This window comes from Cygnus olor, chromosome 2 (assembly GCF_009769625.2).
Source record: "Cygnus olor isolate bCygOlo1 chromosome 2, bCygOlo1.pri.v2, whole genome shotgun sequence".
Classification (NCBI taxonomy): domain Eukaryota; kingdom Metazoa; phylum Chordata; class Aves; order Anseriformes; family Anatidae; genus Cygnus; species Cygnus olor.
In genome coordinates, this window is record NC_049170.1 from 105,589,354 (window position 1) to 105,615,179 (window position 25,826).

A 25,826-nucleotide genomic window follows, 5' to 3' on the forward strand; every position below is an offset into this window, starting at 1 on the left:
TGGAAGAAGTCCTGTGAGAGAACCAGTTAAACAGACTCTTTAAGCTCAAAGATAAATATTTGGAGGGATATGGTATGTAATCAGAAGGGCAACGTGGAAAAGATGGAATACTTGTAACAGACAAACTAGGGAAGACCATCTGGCTTAAAAAGAAAAAAAAAAAGAAAAAAAAAGAAAAAAATCAATCAAGTGGTACTTCCTCATACAACACAAACTGCAGACTTACAGCCATAACTGAAAGTTCACTCAGGTTGCAAAGCAAAAAAAAAAAAAAAAAAAAAGAGAGAGAGAGAGAGAGAGAGAGAAATTCCTGGTAGAAAAATTCACTGAAATTATTAAGTTATTAAATACAGAAATCCTACCTGAAGTCAAAAAATACCTCAGCCATAAATCCATGGAGACTAGGAGAATAAATGGAGGAAATGGAGACAATATTACTATGTGACTGCCCCACTCTTAAACTGTTTTTCCAGTGCCACTACTGGCCATCGTCAGAGATGAGATTCAGTGCTAAATTAACCCATGAACTGAGCTCATATTCTTCTGGTATTATCGAGCTGTGCAAATCAACTGAAGGAAAATTATCTAAGATCCCGTGCACGAACCCTTTCCTTCTGCACTGAAAGTTATGCTGGTGCAGCCTACTGTTCAGCAAGCCTTTTAAAGATATTATTATTAAGAAAAAAAAAAAAACACAATATGAAAATGAATCACGGTGATTATTGAAAAGACCTACTGTTCGCAGCTTAATAGCATCCAGAGAACTGTCACTTATCTGAAAAAGATTTTGCTTATTTCAAGCTTTGTGCCAATCTCTAACCTACACAAGTTTTCCCACCCCCAAGAAAATCCATAAAAGTGCTCAACGACCTCCCAAATATAAATTTAACATGGGGAAATGGTTCGCTGGGTTTGTTTTTCAATTGAAAGTCTTTGTGATTTCGATTTTAATATCACTGCGTAACCGGAAGTTCAACTGCACAAATGCTGTGCTAATTGTGAACCAGCAGTGCATTTAGGTCCCCATATATGCAAATGTTTAAGCGTTTGCAAGACCATATAGACAGTATAGGATTTTGGTACGAGCTTTGTTTTTTCTGGACCATTCTACTTCTTGCTAGGCTTTCATTCACTGGGGAGAAGAATCACAACTTGCTCTGTAGAACATATGGTCATTTGTAGGCCAGGCACCAAATTTAATCCCTTATTTCTGCAAAAAAAGTAGCAAAAGTTCTTTGCAGTTTGGATAGCTGATTTTCAGAAATGTTTAGAGCCACCTTCCTCTACTGACATGATTTTGAATCCATCAGATTTTCTCATTATCATTTCTGACTTACGTATTCCCTGACTAATTACTCTTTGTCCATTGATATACCCACACTCTTGTTTGTTAGTTATATTTTTTAGTTTACTATTATTGCAATCTAGAGAGAAAGTCACCAGATGATAACACAGACAAAAATGGTAGTTCTAGGACTGGAAAAATAAAAGCTCTGCTGTTCAATTAAATGTATGTTAACCAAAATACAACAGTCCGGTCTTCCCAAAAGGGACGGGCAACAATGGCATCATGAAAAGGAAGCACAGGCTAAAGTCCAAGTTAAAGGACACCTATCTGCCAGAAAGAATATTCTCACCCCAATGTTTAAGGCTACCAAAACCAGATGGGAAATGACACTCTTCTGCAGCATCTGCTGGGAAAATGGTAATTGATGACATGGTTTCAGAACAAGTGGAAATACCTGACCTCCTCCTCTCTCCAATGACAAAATAAAAGAAATAACCATACATTCATAGCTTAATTGTTGTCATTATTTACATTTGCCTTCAGCCTTTTCTTTTTGCCTCAGGTTGTGAACTCCTCTAGGCACCCAGCTTGCACCCAAGGTGGACCCGTCTGGCAACCTGGAGCTGCTGCTCGTGGCCAGCTTCAGCTTCGTAGGTTGGCTGCAGAGGGAAATGAGGATACGCTTCTCCCTATTTTACTTAACCATTCTTTGCCTTTTCTTGTTTTTCCTACCTGACAGTTCTTAAATTTGATATTATTTAGCTGATATGAAAGAAAGTATGTGGGTGTATGTTAAGAAAAGAATGATCTGCACAGCTCTGTCACTTAACATCCTATGGAAGTGAGGGTGGACGTGATCAAAAAGCATTCACCAAATTAACAGAGAGAAGAGGGCTTGCATATCCTTAGCCTATTTTATCTTGCTAAACAATTTCACAGTTCAAAACAGTGGGATAATTATTTGCATTAAAATATGTTTAAGTCCTCCTGACAGCAATAAGAAAACTCAAATGGAATGAATTGGCAGAAGTGTCAGAGAACGTTTACTTTTAAAAGATTTAAAAGGCAAAGTTCATCTCTAATGTCGACATAACAGATAAAAATTCCAATATTCTTCTTGCCTAAGGATAAATATCATTTCAAAACATCCAACATAGGTTTTTAAAACAAATACTAGCAGATTAATTACAAGAGTGCACTTTAAACCAACCAAAATTAATCTACTGATTTAAAGCAAGAAAGCATAATCTCCATGCTTCAAGGGATAGCTGGCAAGCTTACAACCAGATGTAGCTCTGTTCCAAGAAATTACTGCAAGACTTTCCAAAGTAGAAGACAATATAAACTTAGGACTGTGTTGTACAAATTACATCTTCCTTCTGCCTCCTTTTTAAGAGAAGGTCCTAGAACTTGACTAAAACACTTGAATTGAATCTTTCGGCTACAGAAAAGCAAATGAAATTAAATAGGTGGCATAACAAAAACCACAACCATATTATGGAAACTTTCATCATTAACTGCAAATGCGCACTGTTCTTGCCCAACAACTGCTTTAGAGCCCCATTTACACTTTTCATAAAGAGCTGCTTCAATACTTTGGGGGGGAATTGTCCATAATACTTGCAGGTTTTCAACTTATTTACTTCATTTTAGGGAAGGTACACACAGAGTCTTCTGTTCATACTGTTGAGCTCGTTCTCTATTCCTCAGCTCAGGCTGCTACCTTCCTCAAACAAAATATCCTGTCTGTTACTGTAGTCTATATTGACATTAAAAAGATAATCCACTGCTGACAATAAGTACAAGCAATGGATTAAGCTATGGAAGTGGTGAAAAAAAAGAATTTGCAAAGGCCTAAGCTGGCAATGCTCAACACTGTTCTAGAAACCCCAGTTAGGATTGCATCACATGGTGAAGAAAGGGCATGCAGCTCAGATTTATGGCTGTCGTGCTAATGAACACTCACTTCTTTGAATCTCTAAACAATAGCACTATTATTGAGTAGGTGATATCCCCTGGTCCATAGGTCTCCACTGGCTTCGGTGATGATATGCATACGTACAATGATTTATCTCTGGTGTACTTTTTTTTTTTTTAATCATGGCCACTGAAGTCAAAAGAAAGATTCTCCCTGACTAGTAAACATGTTACTTTTACAAAGCACTCAAAAATGACAAAAGTAGTACATCAACCAGCCATCTTTGGCTTAAGACATTAAAAGAATTAATTGATAATGAGGACAATTGTTCCACATATTCTGCTCTGTTTACCTTTTCTCTGGCTGTAATGGAAAATTTGTTTTAATGCAGTTTATAAATAATGATAATTTATGAAAAAATTTATTTTCCTCTGTGAAAGTATGAAATGTCATCATCCTCAGACTAATGGGATAGTGTGTCTTCATTAACATTATGGTTACCGTTTGTGTGTATTTACATTTAGTTTCATCATAATTCAGTTTTATCTACACACGAAGGAACAAACAAATGAAGTTCTTGCAAAGGTTTTAAAATGCATGTTAAGCCTTAATAAACTAAATACTAATTTGAAATTAAATCTTCTAGAGATTTCAATGCCAATCAACCTAAGTGCTGAAAACTGAAAGAATTTCCGTCCTGTTTCTTCCTTGAAGGAAGACCAGGAATCAAGATCAATCTGTGATCCCAGACGGGCTGTTTGTCTCCTTCAGGCACCAGATGAGCGAAACAACGTTACTTCTTCAGCTGCTCTTCAGCATCTCACTGTCTGAGGTGGAGAAGGACTGCTGCCACATGCACAGCTTACAAAAGACACCTAAGCAGCAGCCAAGAGTTTGGGAAGGAATACAAAATACACCTGTAAATAAATCAGGAAGCTTCACAGATCTGGGGCTAGTGTATAGACATTGATCATACTAACGGCTAGTGTATAGACATTGATCATACTAACATCATTTCCACCTTTCCTTAATTTAAAATTAGGGTATGCGCTGAAAAACACATGATGAACAAAAATATTCTAAAGCTCATAAATAATCCTGTAATATATTTTTGGTTCCGCAATGAAAATCAGTCACTCCTACTTAAAATGATAATTCAAGTTATTAGTCTTCCAGTTGCCATCAAATCAAATATCCAAATTTAGAAGTAAAAATATTTTTATCCTTCTAAAGTGCTATGGAAGTATATAAAGTTTCTGGCTAAAATTGTAGCAGAAAAGGCAGAATGTGAAATTGATTATTATTAATTTACAGTATTAGACTGGATGCTGGCTTGACTTTCAAAAAGCCCCCCACTAATATGTATTCACAGGTACAGAATTTGAAGTAATAGCAGTAAATGTCAATAATTTAGGAGACAACAAAAGTTTTAGTTAGCAATAATAATGAATGATAATATCTTTCCAGTTTCACAGTGAAAGTGTCTGTGTTGTGTGACGATAATAAGTAAGGCAGGTTGGGTGAAGCGTGAATCCAACCCCACTACCTGGGAAATGAGATTCATGATGTAAAATAGCAAACACTCAATTTGGTGCTGCTATGATGATGTAATATTGAATATAACACTACTGCTGATTCATAAGCAGCATTGTTAGTAACACTTTCTCAAATAATTGTCTTTTCAGACTGAAATTCATTATTTTACATTGAAAGCTATGCAAAAATATATTCTAAAGAAGGCAAATACATGGGAAAGGTGAACCCCTTCTGCGTATTTTGTCTTAAAAATATCGAGATAGCAAGACCTAGAAACAATCACAGACTCTAGTATCTACTTCTTTTTATTTTTCCTGAATACTGCAGCTCATTTGTGATTACACATGGAACTTCCCATGGCTCTCAGTCTCGGCATTTCTGCTGTTAACCATATGGGGCCTAAGCAGATCTCCAGCTCCTTTCCAGGGACATTATTATTTTTTTATTTACTTATCTTTGGTAGAAGTTGTTAACAGTTGTGGTTCAGTGACTTTGGAACAAGGGGAGGAAGAACTACGTTCTATACTTTATTAAACAGACTGGTGTTTTGCTAAGCAAAAACCTTACCTTATTTTTATGCATGATCATAAGGAATTCCTTCATCCTAAAGCAAGCACATCCTCCCTCCTGCCCCCCCCAAAAAAAAAAAGTCTGTATTTTAAGCAAGAAATCCTGAGCCTCATGGAAGAGCTGTAATTCTCACAAACCACTTCAATTTTAAGCCTCAATTGTGTTTTCAGTAATACCCGAGTATTTATTAAAGAATTAAAATAAAGAAATTAAAATCATGGTAGATTTTAATACTTTTACTGTTTCATAATATATTATCAATTCAAGAAAGGTTTTTGTTCGTTTGTTTGTTTTTCAACATTGCCATATACTTGTTTGCAATACAATCCACATTCTAGTTTAGAAACTACATGGTTAAAATAATACCTAATTATTTCTGAAAGCGGTACTGGATGGACTGATCCATTAACAGCAAACTTAATCCTTAGAGAGAACGCAAACAACATAACATATAACACTTAAGTATGCTCTTGATCTCAGGTATGAAATGTTTACAATTTTGTACTTTAACATTGACTAGTCAGAACATTAGGGCCACGACTTGCCGATTTAATGAAAACCAGACACGCTTACACAAAATCTGTATGCAAACAGGTATTTCATACCGAGGGAAAGGTATCACTGAGCATCAGCAGAATCTGCTCTTAACATGACAAGAGCTCAACTTCAGTATCTGCTGTTAATTAATCATTAGTGTATAGCGTAAAAACGAGCACTATCACAACAAAGAAATCTCATCTCTTGCATAATTGCTACTTCTCCCCAATATTCACTACTTTTCAGTATCAGTCCTCTTGACAATATTAACCTGTGTGTGACGACTATAGAGTTGCCAACTCCATGAGCATATATAGTATTTTCAGCTATCCTTCTCTGACAGTCTTCTTCATTAGTTTTTGAAGTGTTTTTAATTCAGGGTAGTAATAATGTTGTTGGACCTATACGATTTAATCATCATCTGGCCCTCTAGATCCTTTCCAAGTTTGTGAAAATAAAAAAAAAACAACAATCAGTGTGCATCTTAGACCAAGAAAAAGGCAAATGACAATGTTTAAAAGTCAACTTGATTCTTAAAAGTTAATTTTGACTTGAAACTATAGTCATATTAAGTGTTATGATCAAAGGTAATTATAAAAATTTGTGGCTGTTCATCTTATCAAAATAGTAAATGAAGCCCTAAAGTAACAACTGAGACAGAAAGAAAAATCAAATCAAGCCATTTCTAGCAATACTCACTGTATTCTCTCTTTTATGATATTTTTATGTAAAACTTGGTATATTTTCATACTCCTGAGAAACACGGAAATACTGCAAGTTATTTGAAAACCAAAAAATGTTAGATGATGTTGTTTTGTAACTCCTTTGGGCTATATCAAGTACATATTACAGGGAAACTTAAACATGTTGTGGCCAAATAGGATATTAAAGTCACAGCATTAACTGCACAACCCGAGGAAGTTTAACCATATACGAACCCTATTTATCATTTTTTTCATCTTTTATTTAACCATTTATTTAGGATAAAGATTTTCTGGAGACCAGCGACACACTTCCCTTCAGCAAGATCTCCAGTTACTCCAAACACTGAGACCCATGTCATGTAAGCCAGCAATCACCAGGCAAACTCTGAATTTGAGTATTATGTCTAAGAACTTGAAATGCCTAACAGAAGCCTACATAATTTCCAATTCGGACCATAAATAATTTTTTCTTTCTTGTGTTTTTACGTTACAAATATGAAGTCCTGATTTTTACGAAGAAAACGTGGAGGAAAGTTAAAGTCATGAAATTGAACTCAAACTGCCATATCTGAAAATGCAGAGCAAACCACAGACCAGATTAATCTAAAGCACTTTCCCTGTCAATGCCTACATTAACGTTTCACTTTTGAAAGCTGAATTAAAGAGCTTGCCTGACTGATAAAATAGCTTTACAAATTATTTTTAAAACCAGCATTCTAAAATCAGCACAAGGGACTACATTTGCACAATTCTGTGTTTTATAAAGGTTTAACAAAATACTTTTCCTCCCTAAAAACATTCTCAGCAAAGGAAAATGAGTCTTTTGAGAAGTCTCCCCAATAACTGCATTAAGTGTTTGCATGTTCTCTATTAAGCAAGTGATTCACGTTCACTGGTGACTAGTTCATGCAGGCAAACACTCGACTACACACTTGGGCTGTAGCTAATTGACTACCTGCAGTATACATACATGTAACCGTTCACGTGAGCCCGATCTGAGAGATATATTATGAAGAACAATTTGACTAAATTTGGGAGGAAGACAAAGGGCAAAGGAATTACGTACCAAGCAGATTTGTTGTGCCCACAAAATTCAAATACTCTAATAAAGACAACTGAACTTGGGTAAACACATCCTTACATAATACACCATGTTTTTCCACAGCTACTAGCATAATACGCCCTTAATATGTTCACTCTGTTTTACAAAGGACAAAATAAATCCCCATCAATACAGGATTAAAAATGGCGCAGGTCAATTCCTGTTAACTTTAGCAAATATCAATCAACACTTTGCCAAAAATAATAAAAAATCCTTTCCGATATGCCGTGCATGCTTCCATTTCAGTTTTAAAGCCTTTCTGCAGACTCCGTCCTGGAATACACTGCTAAGATAATGTCTAAAGTAGCCATCAGAAGAAAATTTATCTTGATTCCTTTCATGACTTCAAGGAAGAAACTACAATGGACACGTGACTCATTCACATTAATTCACTTAAAAAAACACCAAACAAGCCTTAAGTATTATTTATATAATTAGACAGCACCAGTCACCCAGGCATTTTGGGGGGTAAAAATTATATTTTATTATACTATAATTAAAATTATATTTTATTACTTTTAACAAAAGTAACGAAAGGCAACACGAGAATCATAAAAGAAATCAAGAAACTTTTGATTTTTTAAATAACAATTATGTAAGTCATCAAGGTAGCGTAACTAAACCAAATTAAGGACTATTTTTTAAAAAGTAAGTAAAACTATTGGGGAGCAATGTACAGATCCTTAAAGCAATGTTAAAATGATGTATAGAGAAAATGTGATTTAAAATTTTTACCACTAAGAACATAAGATGAATGACTTGCATTTTGTAGAGAGCTAAACAATTAAAAACAACCAACAAACAAAAACCCAAAATATAGATCTGAGTACAAATGCGAATCCCATCCTCACTCAAGTTCTTGGAATTTCAGTCATAAATTTTAATTAGAATATGATTTCACCCACAGGAAATCAGTATTTTCAAATCCACTTATTTTAAAGGACAATTTTCACAATTAAACATATATTAGTTAATTTGCATGCAATTTAAGTATGCATATCCAAGCATATCCAATATGTCACAAATATATTTAAATTAGTGTCTTATGAGTGTTGGCCATATTGTGCCATCAGTGAAGTTTTTGCATATCATAAGGGATCTCTCCGTAAAGACTCATGGTACAGTGCATTCATTGTACCACATTTTGCATGCAATTTATTTGAAATACATCTGAAACTAAAATACATTGATTTCTAAGACCAAGATTACACAACTAACATTATCCAAAAAAAAATAACACATCTGTAATTCATATTGCAACAATAGGGGCTGCTGCCTTAAACTGCTCACCACCATCCATACTGCTAAAAATCCTAAAATTACCTCTTCCCTCGTTCAAAGGAAGAAGGGTCACGTTTGTCATGTTTTAGAATGTGCCAAAATTTATCCCAGAGGCAATACCTAAGCATTGCTTAAGTCAGCATTTTTTCGTTTAGATCTGCTTTTAAATACAGACGATAGAATAGCAAGCCCTGAATGAACACTATTAAATACTTTATTGGTTTCTCTGGTTTAGAAGGCCTTATTCCATACATCAGGTATTAATTAGAGAATCAGTAATGCTTAACACAGGATGCACTGATTATTATCCAAGTATTTATTTTTATATCTGTCCTTACCCAAAAACACAAAATGGGTCAAAAGTTATTTCAGCTGGAAACATAAATTTACTTTAAGTTATCATTGACATAAACTGGAGTGGAATCAAGCCCTGAAGCACAATAGCACTTTTTTTTTAAATCTGTCTTGCTCACACATCTTCATGGAGAAAAATAACATACTAAACCAACAGACATTAAAAAAAAAATAATCTAGCCAAACTATGTATTTTACAAATACTAAACCTATGAATTGGTAAGAGAAGAAAACAGAAACAGATGAAAGTGGTACATAAAATATATTTACTTCTAAAACAGCATTAGATTTGTCTTCCCTTTTTAAGCTTGCAAAAACTATTTTTTTCTACTAGGACTATTATTTGACACTATTTCAAATAATGTGATAGATTTATCAGAAATCCTACTTAATTAAAAAGCAGAGTTATTAATTTTTATTATTTTAAACAAAAATGGACTTTGGAATCAAGATTTCAAATGAATTATTACTTGCTTCATAGCCCCTGGGGCCCCATTCTTTTTCCCCTCCAAGAAGAATAAGTTTTTCCCCTCTACAAGTATCAAACTGTGACTTCAATTTGCCCAGATACAGACAGCTTCTGTGAAAAAGGAGAATTTTTGTAAAAAATAATAATAATGAGTATTTCTCCAGCCCTATGGAAAGTCCACTTCAGTTTTCTTACCCCCCAAGAGCTCAAAAAAACAGATGTACTATAGAGAATGACAAAAGATATATTCAACTAGTTATTTTACCCAAAAAAATAACAAATTTGTTTCATCCAATACAAGTTGAAGAAAAGAAGATAATATGAGCAACAAATGCCTGAGAACTGAAATAGCTGCATAAGACAAACATTTCATGTCAAATTTGACTTCCATTTCTAAAAAGAGTTTCTCATTTTCACTAACTTACATCTACCAATTGAGCAATTATGCCATATGTGGGTGTACCTTACAGTCGTTTTCTTAACATCTGCATTCTGTGTTAAATTCTAACTGTACAAGATGTCTGATATTTTTTCTTTATCTTGAACCTTCAAAGTGGTAGCTTTACCAGAGGCAAAACCACACACCAGAGAATATGAGTCATATAATAAAGAAACAACTCTTCCCCTTCTCCCTCTTCCACCCTGAAGCTATAATAACCTAAAGACACTCTATTGTAAATGGCTTCTTTGGTAATATTGATAGCACGAACAACTCATAATCATTTAGCCAATGAAGGAAGATTTCTATAGTCCTTACTGTATCCATAACAAATTGTTATTGATATATACTGATTTTATATATATATATATATAATTCTAAGTCCAATTCAAAAATATTCAACTGCAAAAATATTTTTAAATAATATTCATTATGTCTGTGCAGTTGCTTTCATATCATGCATAGAACATCAACCATACTACACACGTTTCTATAAATAATAATGTAAAAAGATAAAAATAATCAAATGTAAGATGTCTATGCAAGTTAATCCAAATGGTATCTCTAAGTTGAGTACAAAAGAGTAACCTCCATACAGAAATCCCTACAGTTTTCATATGGTTCCATATCAAAAGATGGCTCACACTCACAAACAACTAAACCACTGCTAAGGCCAACTACAATAAACAGATAAGGAAGCAAACTACCTTACTCGACCACTGCTTATGTGAGTTTCCACTCTGAAGTGCAGTAAGTATGGAAAACGCTACTGGAACCGCTCCATCCTTTTAAATCCTTTTCTGCAGGTAAACTGTAACTCCTTAGACTGACATCCTGCATTTAATTCCATGCAGGAAAACAGCTTTCAACAGAGTGTTATTTGAAGTGTCAATATGTCTAATTATACCAGAAATTTTAAAGAGAAGAACTAAATACATAAACAGCATTTACAAACATCAGCAAATAAATCAGTGACAACAAAACCAAGCAACACTAAAACAGGTTGAACCCCCACAGTCCTGTAAGAAAGTTAACCCAGCGGTAATGCTGGCTTGAGCTCTTCTCATGACCATCTTCCAAAAAGTCAAACAACAACAACAAAAAAAGCCAGCAACATTTTGGCAAATGAAAGTGAATTGATGTGTTCCCCCTCAAAGCAGAATAAAGCAGTGGTTTCTAGTCTTACCTGTGTATAGTCAAAGTCAGAAAGAGGAGCTATACTCTTGATGTAGTCCATTCGAAACTGGTTTTCTGGGTTGGCCAATGGAACTGGTGGTATTAAAGTGCTCATAGCTGAAACTATAGTCTAGAATTGGATAAAACAAAAACAAATACATTAATCTGGATAAATCTAAGATGCCAGATCAATAGAAGATAATCCAATCTGATCAGCAAAATGGGATTTCTCTCTGCACAATCTTAGCACAATCCTTATCATTTCCAGCACACCCAAGCATTGAAGAACAGTATAAAGTGTGTTCTTACCACAATCGCATCTTTAACATTTTTCCGAATATCCAGTATTTTCTGTTTCTTTTCTCTGCATTAAAACAGAAATATTAACACTTTGATTTTTTTCTTCCAAAGCAGCTCAGTCAGTTGCATTTATTTTTTTTTCCAGTGATCGCTTGTTTATCTGCTCCTCAGTCATTACAACATACTAACTGAAAACAATAGCAAGACAAATATGTCTTACCACTCATCCCTTTTCTCACCCGGTGTGAAGAGCAATCCACATTCATCTCTATTTTGTTTTTTGTTTTTTTAATCAATGATAGCCACATCTGCAAAGCCTCCCCTGATGAAGCTAGAAGTCATCCTTTCATTCCTACAGCATGCTGCAGATATGCTCGAAATCAACAACATATAGGTGAAAGTCAGCAGGTATCTAAAATTAACGCTATAGATTAATAATGATTTCCGGGAAAGAGTTCTTGAGAGAGAAGATGATGTAGCCTCACAAATCAGGAGGATTTCTAACAAACGTGCAGGATTAGTTTCAGTTTTACACTCAGCCCAGTACCGGAAAAACAGCAGCCACTGTCACCCTGAATGTGACTTGACATGTATTTTTGTATCACGGACAGATGCAATATTTAGTTATTTGCTTCTATGTAAAAAGTAGTCGCCATGTTGTTGCTACACAGGGGCCTGTCAAGCGCTGCAGTAGCAACAGTGTGAAATACAGTAAAGGGGCCAGAAGGAGAAAATGCAAATAGACAACAGCAGCAATTTCCTTATTCTCGCTCCCCTTTCTCCCCTCCCTCCCCCAAAACGCAGTGCCCGGCCACCAAAAGGCAGAGGATGCCAGGAGAAATTTCCTGAGCCTTAACCTGCTTCGAGCATGCAACGCAAAAAGCAGCCACGACGCCAGAGCGATCCTTACTCTGAATTAAATCCGTTGACATGCAGGATCCTCATCTGTTTCACAATAGTGCTTTTCCCTGACTCACCAGCCCCTGGAAGAGAAGGGAGGGAAGGGAGAACATTAGGAGATGAGGCTCGGGATGGCCTTTTTATTATGCTTATGGTTATTTTATTTTATTTTTTTTCGGCCGCGGGAGCATCTCCCACCTCCGGCTGCGTTTCCCCGCGGTCGCATCCGTGCGGCTCGCCCCGAGCCCGCTCCGCGGTGGCCCCGCGGTGGCTCCGGCCCCGACCCTGACCCCGGTCCCGATCCGGGCTGGGTTTGGGGCTGCCTTTGGGGTTGGGGTGGCAGCACCCCGCTTCTCCACGGCCCCCGTCCTGGGGCGGGGGGTGGAGGGGGCTCGCTCGGCCGCCCCCCCTCCCTGCCCCCGTCCCCGCCGCCTTACCCAGCAGGAGCAAGCGGTGCGTCGCTTTGTAAGCCAGCCGCTCCTTCTGCAACTGCTTCTCTATTTTTTTGTTGGCTTCTCGCTGCGCTTTCTCATCGATACGCTGGTCCTCCGTTTTGCTGTTGCCCAAACACCCCATAGCCGCTGCCGGGGAGGGATGTCAAAGCGCTGGCTTTGCGCAGCGGGTTATTTACAGGGGGAAGGGGAGGGAGGGAGGGGAGGGGGGGGGGGGAGGGAGGCGTCGAAGACCAGGCTCTAAAATCCTGATATCCCTGCGGCGGTTTCTCTTCGCTTCTTGCCCCCGCCTCGCTCCGATAAAATGGTCTCTGGTCGCCCTCTGATCAAAACAGAGTTTGTTTGTTTCCCTCCCCGGAGGAGATGCGGGGAGCAGCCGCCGGAGGTGGCCGTGCCCGAGCAGGGAGGGGGCGGGGGGCAGCGATCCGTCGGCGAACGGCTAACATGCAACGGCGGAGAGGCAGCGCAGGGCTCCTCCTGGAAACCAGCCTGGTGCCGCTCTCCTCGCTCCCTCCCCACCGCGCACACAATCCCTATATTTCTCTCCGAAGGGCTATTTTTGTCTCTCCAACTCAGCACTGCCTCTCTCTGCCAGACCAGGAAACGGGCAGGCTGCAACCCCTGCGCGCAGGGCGGGCAGAGCACGCGAGGTGCCAGCCGGACCCCGACACCTGGGGGGGACCCGGACGGGGCCAACGCCCGCCGCCCCCCGCCCGCCGCCGGGGGAGCCCCGAGCCCCCCGCCCGCCGCCGCCCCCCGGCCCCGGGGCCGCGGCCCTCGCCCGCCCTCCCGCCGGCCCTGCTGCCGCGAAAACCTGGCGCTGGCATCCGCTGGACGCAGCCTTTCGGCCCTCCTCCTCCTCCTCTTCCTCCTCCTCGGCAGGGAGCCCGGCCCGGCCGCCCCCCCGCTGCCCCCGGCGGGATCCGGCGTGGTCCTGCCCCGGGCCGCAGGTGGGGGCCGCCCCGAGGCCTTCGGGGCCCGCGGGCGTGGAGCCCACGCACCCGTGGAGATGGAGGAAGGGCGCGGCCCCCCCCTTCCTCCAGCTGTCACAGGGCAGGTTTTGGGGTGCCCCACCCTTGAATATTCCCAACCCCATCAACTGAACGGGAAGGCCAAGCTGTCCCAATAGCCCGCAGTGCTGTTTAGTCCAAACACGGTAACATACGTGCTCCCACCACCCATCTTTGAAGACTACCGTACATTCGTCGCTTCGTCTACCTCCATTTTAGGTCTGGAGACGAAACACCAAACCGGACAAAATTATAGGTATCCCTACTTGATTCACATCTCTCCCACCTTGCACGCTGGCATCTCAGCACAAGAGCATGGCTTCGGCCTCTTCCTAAAATTCCTAAATTACATGTTCCCATTCATGGAGCCGCAAAGTCACCAAAGGATGGACACAACCTCTGACACCTCAACAACGTTTTCACCCTTTACTTCCAAATATTATTATCTCTCCAGACTTCTGAAACCCGATTAGTAAAAAAATATTCTGATAGCTACGTACATGTGAAACCCTGGTTGACTAAAATCAAAGATTTGCCCTCAGCTTCGATAAAACGAAGTATCCTTTTTATCTAAGAAGTCTGAGATGACCGTGTCCAAAAGAGCCTAGATGTTACAGACTGGAGGACTGAGGTTGATTAATTGCTCTCACTCAGGCAGGAAGTGCTGGATCTGAGCTCAAGGAAGAGGAACTGGTGCTGCCTGCCGTGGAAGCGTGCCGTGGGGAGGTGAAATGGGCAGGATCCAGAAAGCAAGCGGGTACTGCTCTACCTGTGGTTGCAGCTTTCAGGAGAGACACTACGGGATACAAGTGCCAGGCATGTGTTTTGGTGGCACTGTTTGATCTAGATCGTGGAAGCCGTTTTATTTTCCTCCTTATATAGGCAGTGTGTGTATGAGGAGAAAAGTATAGGCACAAATTCACAGGATCTACCAGGCCGAAATACACATTTTTTTTAGCATCAATCCATTTTTTAGGACAGAATGCTTTTTTCCTATTTTGTGTCTGGAGAGTGCAAAAACTTCCTCTGACACAGGTGGGCTTAGAAGCACAATTCAGGACGACTGCTGGTTTTTGAGGCTGTCAGGCATGGGGTACAGGATGAACAGCTCTGGTGAAGAGCAGTCACACTTGCTCTGGGCTCCAAGCTGAACGGGCTTTGCTAGAAATCACCTGCTGGATGTTCATTGCTCTTCACCATCACAAGCCAGAAGTTGGGATGCACAAGATGTGTGTAGCCTTATTCATCTCCTATTAAAATACTCCAGTTTGGGACCTATGTCCCAAATCTGGCTAGTGCTGGTTAACCGCAGGAGCTAAATCTGCCTTGTTTTTTTGCACTCCCCTCCTCAGCGGTTTTGTTCCTGCATGTACTAACATGGGGATTTTGGGTGCAGGTTTGTTCCCAGTTTCGATGAGGCTCAGTGCCAATAAATATGATTTGACAGGATCCTGGAATATTCTGCTTTTACCTTTCTCCAAAAGAGGGAAAGTGTTTCTCGTTTCCTCTCTCCCCCTTGCATACCCCATGACCCCTCTGGGTTTCTTCCCCCTGAGAAAAGATCACACAGTTCAAGACTGACACGTGCAAGTGACCTGTGCCCAGAAAGAACTTTTGGCTTTAATTATATTCCCAATCCTCCTTTTCCCCTTCACAAATGCTTCTTATCCCAGCACATTCAAAACTACAAAATCCTGGAAATAATAGTGCACACAGGAGCAGCTTTCACCATCTTTGGACACAGCATTTTTTTTTTTTTTCAAAGGGAAATCACAGTTACCCCATGCATATGAGTCTCTTCTGCACACAGACAAACCCAGACTGTGAGCCTGCTATTCAGACATATTTGTACCCAGACACAATCCAACCCACCTCTATATGGTTTCAGAAACGCTGCTTTACCAAACAAGCTTCTGGTACAAATCACACGTGAATAAAACCAAAATCCTGGGCAAGGAAAAGGAGATTCTCCTTGCTCTTCCCGGTCAGCCAACATGGCAGCCTCCTTAAATTCCTAGTCCTCTTGAAAATGAGTTACTTCCATTGCTCCTGCCCCATCAGATCAGCCAATATACATATACGTACATATACTTCTATGTACATATATAAATATATAAACATAAATACACACTGAATGCATGTGCAAAAATCAGATTCGTCTCCTCCTGCTTCATGCTTGAATGTGGTGGTGTCCCCCTGTGACAGCAGGCAGTAAAACGTGAGCCCTCCTGGAGGGAAACCAGAGCCACCTTCACATCCCGCTCTCCTTTGCAAGTTGCCACCGCGGGTCGCGCTGCTGGTGAGCCTCAGGCTGAATGGCGGGGAGCCCAAGCCACGTGTGCGGAGGCTGTGTCTGTGTGCTCGACTGGAAGGAAACTGACAAACCAGCTGAGGCTGATCAGGGCAACAGCCACAGCCAGCTGCCACAAAGTCACAGAGTTGTTTCTCTTGCCCATTCTGTTTGGACTGAAGTGTCCATGAAGGGGGACAGAAACTCAGTGAGAATCAATAAGGAGCTCCTGCAGATATGGCTCCAGAGACCCTGTTGCTCCTTGCTCCTCTTATCCACAGCAGGACTGATACAGAGGTTTTTCTTGAAAACATTATGTAGAGCTGGAGAAGGTTTTTCTACAGAAACCCTGCAGAGCCTTTGCAGACCATCTTGCCTTTACAACGCCCCTCCTTCGGCTTTGGGTTTCTTGAAGACAAAGCAAATGGAGAAATGGATGTAAATAAAAGCTTAAGGGGACGTAAGCAATGGGAGAACAGACTCTTACTGCTTGTCACTCTTCCTGCCTCAGCTTTCACAGGCCTCTCTGAACTCTCACTCTCACTCTCACTGTCCTCCAGTATGCACTAGGTGGGTAACACTGTGGTGATCTGCTTCTCCTCATTGACTTTTCTTTTTCATGCTTTGCACTGCACATCAGGATATGCAACTCACTAGTACTCACGTATTTTACTGTACCTCATCCTCAAACCACGGTCTGAAAAGAGAAAAATAAACTGATATTTGCATAGGTATTCAAGAAAAATAATTCGTTCTCTCTGGTAATAAATTCTTGGTAAGTTTGTCTCCCTGCAGATGTCAAATATTAACACAAAAGTACACACTCTCTGGAATGCTACATTTGGATTTTTTAAGATACATGAACCAGGAACCAGAAAAATTATGACTCTGTATGAAAAATACTGACTATGGATCTAGTAAGTACACAGCACGTGCTACACAGAGACGCAAAAGTCATGCTACAAAACCTAACCTTTATCCTGGCGTTTTAATAAACTGTCACCTCAGAAAAGTCCTTAAAAGAATTTGGAGAGGAGCTCTTCTGTTTTAAGAAGCAATACAGGAGAGATGCTAGAGGGGGGGAGATCTGCCTGTCGACAACCACTGCGGGCCTGCGTCCGAACCGACCTCACACCCACGGATTAAGGACAAACTCTGATGCAGTAAAGGGTCAGCCTCAGGAAGGGGCAGTTCCTCAGCTCCCTGACCCAGTTTTGGTTGTCCCTATTCCCATGCCATGCTCCTTCACTTGGCAATGTCACCAGATAACTGGCCTGGCCAAGCTGCTGACCCCTCTGCTGCTCCTCTCCCCCAGCACCAAGCCCCTGTCTCTACGAGATGCTGAGGAGCACAGGTGAGCAGTCGAAGGGAGAAAGCAGGTGAAACGGCGTGGTGGGAGACTATGGAGTAAAACTGATAGGGCTTGAAGATGAAGAAGAGTTTTCCTGAGAAAAACTGCAGGCAGCAGCCCACAGAAATGAGGACAGTAGTCTTTTGCCCCAAGACAGCAGTTGTGAAGGGGAGGATTAGCTCCAAGAAGCGCGCTAGTAGGCCAGATGCTCCATGGAAGCCTGTACAGAAATGTATCAGGTGAAAAGCAACTTTGCAGTATGACCACATTAAAGGAAGAGGACAAACCTCTTTCATTCAAGCTAGTCATTCCTTATCCAAGCTAGTAACTGTCCAAGCTAGTTACTCCTTGTCCATATCCCGCAAGGAAACAGAGGGAAAGGGAAATTTCTGGTGTGGGCATCCCAGTCAGCTCAGAGTTTGCATTCAGACACTTACTGATAAGATAATGCATGTGTTTATTACTTGGCTTTTTAGACCAGAAATCCCTTTCTGTGAAGTCAGACCCGCACAGCAGCACTGCATGCACTTCCATCTGTCGGTACTGGAGGCAGAAGTTGCTGACTGAGACTAACCGAAATCCAGCAAGGGCCTAATAACGTGTAATAGACTGAGTAACCTTGTGTGGTTTAAATATGCTTACATATTACAATCAAATAATACTGTTAAACTGTGCGACACAGAAGCTTTTGCAAAGGCAAAAGGACAAGCTCTCATTTAATGAATTTGTGAGCCTCTGTTATGGGATATATTACATGGTTAGCAAAACTGGAGACACTTTTATGACAGTATCCCCAGTTACGGGAAGTTTCACTTGATTTGGCACTCCTCTCCCCCCGCCCGAACCCATTCCTAAACTGAATAAACCAAATAATACATTCACATTTTAGTTCTAATCAAATTTTCAGGGGTATCCTCAAGATTAAATAGATTTAAAGAAAGCCAAGCAAAATATGCTAACACCATCCTAATCTAGAAGGTAATTCATAAACAATTATAAGGAAATATGCTAGGATTATAACTGTAGTTGCTGCCTGAAAAAAACAGAGGGGAAAATATATAGGGGAGATGGCTTGGATTCTCTGCCACATGCTGACCAACACCTTGCACAGCTGTAGCAATGAAGCTGAGTTATTTATCTTCAGTTTATAAAGGATTTTGTATATGATATCAAATTTTGCATGTAATAGTAAATGCTCAGGTCAGCTATAATGACCTCCCTATTTGTTTAGCAGTGAAAAACCAGTGAAAAAATATCTCTTAAGACACTCAATGTGTGCAATATGCGCCTTAACCTCACCTTTAACTCACATGCGTCAGCAAAACCCTTACAGTCACAGCATGCCTGACACCACTCCTATTTATTAGACCACATTCTGCTAAGCTAGGTTGTTTCTACATTTACCACAAACATATCTGATCTGTAAGTTACGTGTGCTTGTATCACCCCCTGTCCTGACACAGAGATACACGTCAGTTTTTTGATTTTTAGCTCTTCTGCTTGAGAAATTAAGTTTTAGTTCTCGCAGCATATGGCTGATTTTCAAAAAAAAAAAGTCTCTACATAGTTTCGACATACTGAAACCTATTCAAAATGATGCTGTAAGTCTTCTGAATGGCTGCTGTAATAGTCAGCGGTGTCCCTCAACTGAAAATTTTTACAAATAAACATGATCCTCTCATACACCTACATTTACATGAATCAAGGAATTCTGCAACTATTTTTTTAGTGAGTTCACATTAATGCAATTACAAGACTCAGAAGTACTGGTAAATTCATAGCAAGTAAGTCCATTTCCTAACCCTATTCAAGGATCCCAACATGTTGCTACACAGAAGAGTCATTGGTAAAAAATGGCTTCAGGAAATAACGTTAGCAAGATGTGTGAAGCCTCATACCCTGACCTGTGTCAGTAACATCTATTTCAGAAGTATAGCTTGTGCTTGACTGCATGAGTCTGAACTAGTAAACCCAGATGAAACACCACACTCACTGAGTAAAAACACGACATTTTTCTCCTTATCCATCCATCTTTTCTTACCCTATACATCTGCTTGTAACACAGACTTGTTGAGTCATGCTCTGCCTAGACTTCTGTGGTATAGATCTTAGGTTTGTTATAGGTATTTCTGTGGTATATGTGTGTAAAGCAGACGACCTCTTGGATTAAAGAGCTATCACGTTTGCTTGCAATTGAAGAGACGTGACTTGTTGACCCAAGCGGTCCTTTCCAAAACCAGGTTTGTGTTGCAATTCAACTTCCGTGCTTTCAAGACATGGATTTTTTTATTTCTCTGAACAGCTGAAATAGTAGATATGAAGACTGAGCAGACAGACTACTTATATAGATTCTGTAAGTATACCTGTGCAGGAGAGGAGAAAAACAATTATAAATGTAGTGTGACTATTTCCTGGGAAATAGGTCTACTTATTTTGTTCTTCTGTTCTTTTATTCACTTGTTCTATTCCCTACTAGTCCCTAAATTACAAAGGTATTCTGAAGGAACCCTTATAGAATGCGTTAATGAAAGTCAAACACATATAATCTTACTGATCTATTTTACTAAAAAGCAAAAGCTTTTTTCAGCATGCACTGTGCTGTTTGTGTAACATCAGTTAGAGTCCTTGGAGCAAATATTAGTTTATTTGTTTATTATCTAAAGATAAAGAGAATGGATGAAATCTTACAGGAAGTACATCAGGATCATTTTATTTGGAATGAAAGGTGACAAAAAATATTGGTATGTACATGAAGAAGAAGGGGAAAAGTCTAGAGAACTTGCAGCCATTTTGGAACAAGTCACTTAAAAATAATAAATAAGTTACTGAAGAATCTGTATTTTTCACATACTTTGGGAAATAAAGTTTGTTTTTAAATTAAAAATGCATAACGTAAGAAAACTTCCTAAAATATGGCAACATTTTCTCTGGGTTTAAAGATTCAGATAGATCAACAGTGGTATCATATTTCCATACCAATACGCATAATCTCAGACAGTTTTGTTTGTTTTTCATTTGTTTTTTTTAGAATCATTCTAGCTTGGTGCCTTGCAACCTCCTTGAAATTTTAAATCTTTGCTGATGTCCACATAATGTAGTGCAATGCTACGCTAAACTGTTACAGAAGTGTCTAAGGCTAGCAATAGTACAAATGCAAAAGTAATGTGGTCTAGTCCAGATATCTCACCTCATGCAGCTCTTCAGAAACCACACTATACAATTTAAAACTTCAAGAGGGTTTTTAAAAGTTCAGAGCTGCTTGAAGTTTTTAACAACTTAGAACGACACTCCCCTAGACTTAATTTTCATACACAATATGCAAATACTTTCCAAGCCTGAAGCACTTAAAGGCATTTAAACCTACCTATATGCAAGTTCTTCCTGCTCAGAGCCAACTATAGCAACCTGTCACCTGCATCACTAAATACAATGGCAAGATGTGCTTCCATTTCTTTGCAGCCTGTTCTTCATAATAGGCAAATCTTTAGGAACTGCATTTCTGATCCTGATGCAACAGCACAAAAGCTATTGTAGTAAGAAATGGCTTAACCTGTCAGCAACACTGTCAGCACAATTACCAACACTAATAAAGATATGATCACAATCTGCTAATAAAGGATCATTAGATACATTATGACTGTTGTGTTCTTTTAGATAGCTCTTTTACATGGACACTAATTGAGAACACTTGATTTAAATAAAAATAACCACTATAAATTTCCATTTACAAATCCGTTCTTAACCTTTAGACAGCTTAGGATGCTGCCTGCTCATGAAGGGAAAACCAGCTATTAATAGGTTAGCCCTGCAAAACATTTACCAGAAATACAAACCAGTGTAATGCTCTGTGTACAAAGAAGACAGCTTAGAAGAATGCACTTCAGGATGCTCTGTCTGAACATGTAAATTACTTACACTGAGCTGGGTTAAAACTTCTCTGTGTCATGCAAATTCTTGTGGTCCATACCACAACTTATAGAGAGTTTGGTAATGGACATCTGTGTGATCAGAAAGATTCAAGAATTAGATCTGTAAAATACACAGGCTCCCCAGGGCAGTGGTCAGGGCACCGAGCCTGACAGAGTTCAAGAAGCATTTGGACAATGCTCTCAGACATAGGGTCTGATTTTTGGGTGGTCCTGTGTGGAGCCAGGAGTTGAACTCAATGGTCCTTGTGGTTCCCTTCCAACTCAGGATATTCTGTGATTCTATGAAAGTGAAACAAAACAAAACAAAACAAAACAAAAAAGTCGGCCCAGTAAATATCATATAAGGTATTCGTCATACAGAGAAAGGCATTAACATTATATTCATAGGAATTCATCGGAAACATGATTAACTATCACCTCCGTTCAGGAGATAAGATGGCATGCTGGCACAGGCACAGACAAGAACTATGAAGACGGTAAGGAAGGACAGCCTCAGTGAAGAGATGAGGAGGAGCGGGATCGATCAGACCCATGATCCCTGTGGGTGCCTGCAATGACAACGCTATGTGTCCAGTGGGCTGGGGCTTGCCTGCAAGGGCAGCTGTGGGCAATGCTTTATCCAGAACCACAGGTTGGGGCCCTGTTTTCTGCTCATGGAAATCTTTCCAGAGAAGAGAGCTTTCCCTTTAACTCGAGAAAACTCTTGAATACAATAAAATCCAAACCGCTTCATCTAATTTAATAACTCTGTCTTGAGATGTAGAGAGACAGGAAAAAACAGCGTTTCAAGCCCTCAGAAGAGCATGGTTCTGGAAGAGGTGCCTGCAGAAAGCAAAACCCCCAGCCCCATCCGTGTTACACCCCTGTCAGGGGGAGACGGGCCCGGTGAAGGAGAGGCCCCTCTCCTCACCACCTGCCTCACCACCACGACCTGGAAGCCCTGTCCTGCTGAGTGGAAGGAGGCCGCATGTGGCAGGCGTCCACACACCTTCCCGAACTTGTTCCTTCTATTGTGTCAACGAACAATAGCCTCGGCGCTAATCTGTGAATCTCCTCAGGCTTGCTTCATGCCTTTACCATACCGCTTCCCTAGCCTGATTTACCTTTTCTATTATTTACAGCTTTCTAAGCCGTCCGATTATTTCTCTGCATGTCCTGCGAGATGGTAAGTAAAAAGGAGAAAAAATATCACTCAGTCAAGTGCCTAAACTTCCAAGTTTAACTCTGTTACTTTCTGTATATTGTCTCCAGGATTTTATGTAATTTACAGTGTGAGCTGGTGGTTGTCTTCTACAAACTGTACAGAGCTCACAGCCAAAGATTAACACAAAAATTAAAAAAGTGATGCTGTGGCAAAATACTTTCAACAGTGCCAAATTCTGTGCTTCTCTTCCTGTAGACTGCAAGTAATTTCTATTGCCTATGGAAAGCTGTACTAGTGTTAGCATACAGTTTACATTACCTAACGTTGGAGTTTATATTTACGGCATTTTGTTGCCATGAGCTTATCAAATGTGTAGTAATCTTGCTTCTCTCTACGTTTTTTGAGATATACTGAATGGATAGGTTGCACTTCAAAAATTCAAAATATTGACACACATACGTATACATACCTATTAAGTAAGGGACTTTATTTTTTGGTTTTTGAATGATACTATCCAATTTTAAGAATTAGATCTTAGAATTATTTGAAGATTTAGATCAACTTTAGAAAATGATTGTTCTTTTTGTTTGTTATCAAAACCATTACGGCATTATGACAAAGTCATTCTTTACACTGATCAATACTTTGGATTACTTGTAAGTTAAGCAAATCCATGCTGTATTATGTATATGTAGTGATAGAAAAATAATGCATTTTTTCTACAGTTTGCTCTAATTCAAATGGGTGCTACGGTGTTTTCATTCATTTATGCATTTTTTACTTTGCAAGTGAAAACCCTGACATCAGATGTAAATACTAAGCCTGTGCTTGGAAGCTGCTTACTTGAACATTTTTGGGGGTAATATATTACCAATATGAAGAGCATCCTCTGATATGGGCCACATAGAAATATGCTATAATCATGCATAGTATGGATCCAACATTATGTCCAGTATGGGTTAAAACCATAGACATTATGCAAAACTCTATCATCAAGACCGGTTTTAACCAACTGCAGTGAAAAGGGCCGACTCTTTTAATGCAGCTCATCTGGCTAAACGCTGATTTCTACAGCTGAGTTTTGTACCAGATGTCAAGTTAATATATCAAATGTAGGGTGCAATGTATCTCGGTAATGCAGATGTTTAAAATCTAAGAATTATGAAAATTATTATATTATTATCTAACAAATTTCTCCCCTGAAATGCATATTTCTCTTCTCTTCTCCTCTTCTCATAGACTATAAATGATTCAAAGTGAGTTCATCTAGAGATATAATAGTGATCAGAAATCATTGTGAAATGGAAATAAAGGTTACTAGCAGGAAATATAGTTGAGCAACTGCATTGCATGGCAGCAAGCCAAAACTACTGTATTCTTAGTGATGTGTTAATAACTTGGAAAGTAAAGACGCAGAGTTGGTGACCAGTGAGTTTCACCATAAGAAAGGCTGCTGCACTTAATTTAGCACCTGATCAATCATTTTTAGTGGCATTTATGAATCCACTTCTTTCATAAGTAAAGTGCATGTTAATACATCTTAATGCTTTTCCTCACTTAAAAAGGACCAACAGTTCTTTCAATATGGTGCTGTTCAACACGCTAATTGATACCTGCTGAATCTATTGACTCCATCGGTTGATATGCTGTCCATTGACCTGAGGCAATAAGAAATGCTCTAAGAGCAAACAATATAAATATTTTACTAATTATTTTTCAAAATAATTTCTTCCTTCCAGATTCTACCACAACTACGGGTTTGTACAATTTGAATAAAATGCCTCGTGAGCACTGATTCCAATACATATGAAAATTAGCGTTTACCTATCAGTGCACTCAGGTACTCCTTAATTTCCCTAAAGATAAAAATGAAAAGCAAGCAGCAGATAACAACTTCCTCCTCCCTGTAGAATGACGTAAATAAAAATCTAAGCTAACAGGTATGTTGTCAGCTTATTATTGACAACACACATGCACACCAGAATTTTCTGTCTTTTGATACAAATTTACCTCAAATGGCTCTGTTTCCTGTAATTTTAGGATTATTCTTTCTTTCTTTCAGTCCCTTCACCTCCTCCTCATCCCAAAAGAAAACCTCACCAATAATAAACCTTTAGTCTGTCTGTGTGCCTGTCCCATGTGTGAGTAAATGTTTCTCTGCCCTGTTGGTGGCATAAATTGTATGCGAGTTCAGAAATACTGACCTTGTGAGTTCTAAATTAAGAAATTAAAAGCTGAAATCGAAGCCTTCTTTAAAGAACTGAACCTTTAATCAAAATGAGACGAAGTATATGTCCATGCTAAACTATTTTAGATAAACATCAGCTTGAAACTTAAAAAAGATCATTGCAGAATGCTGTAATTAAGTTACAATGGACAACATCAAAGTAACTGAAAAGTGCTAATATGAGTATCTGAAATTTTGGAAAACAGAATTAAAATATTTGTTGATGATCATTGTATACACTCATTAATGGCTAAGGATTTTTGTCAGTTTTCATTCTAAAATAAGGATAGGGCCATTAAACATATTCTAAAATCATAGTAATCAGTTGCTCAGAACAGATCAGGAAACAGGAGTCACTTGATGGGACATTCACATTTGTGCGTCCTTCACATCTACAGAAGGACATTTTCACATAAAGCTTTTCATAGTATCCTTTCTAAAAATATATTCAAGAGCTTCAAAGAACTTCTTAAAAAACAAACCTCAAATTGAATTAAGTTTTGAGCAACTTTTCATTGGTGGCATTGTGTCCAGAAGTCACATGCTAAAATTGTTCAACAAAATGGATTGACAAACACAGAAAGTCCTTCATTTTTCACAGCCTTCCAGCACCAGTTAAGCCAAATTTATTATGAGAAGTCGGCAGAACCCCGGAACAATCTCATTCTGATACTGTATTAGAAATATTTGTCAATTCATTCACAGTCCACAATATCTCCTCTGATCTCTGGCACCAATTCAAGCCAGAGACTTGAACTACATGTTTTTCTCCTACACCACTTCTAGATAAATCACATTCATCTTGATGGAAACAAAGTTTTAATTCTCTTTGAGTAATCACTCCATACC

The 25,826-nt window shown here is 39.4% G+C and overlaps 1 protein-coding gene across 5 annotated transcripts in view; it reads right to left on the reverse strand.

The window, feature by feature from the left end:
• Positions 1–25,826, reverse strand: part of GNAL (G protein subunit alpha L) — a 197,419-nt gene that overhangs the window by 112,475 nt on the left and 59,118 nt on the right. For 2 of the 5 annotated variants that reach the window (XM_040549970.1, XM_040549975.1), the window contains exons 2-4: positions 12,585–12,657; positions 11,684–11,738; positions 11,385–11,504 (exon numbers count right to left, since the gene is read on the reverse strand). In XM_040549970.1, coding sequence (XP_040405904.1) covers positions 11,385–11,504; positions 11,684–11,738; positions 12,585–12,657 — 248 coding nt within the window. Of the gene's footprint in view, positions 1–11,384; positions 11,505–11,683; positions 11,739–12,584; positions 12,658–13,011; positions 13,778–13,840; positions 13,869–24,363; positions 24,427–25,826 lie in introns of those variants that run through there. The other 3 variants (XM_040549973.1, XM_040549974.1, XM_040549971.1) reach the window with 3 other exon arrangements.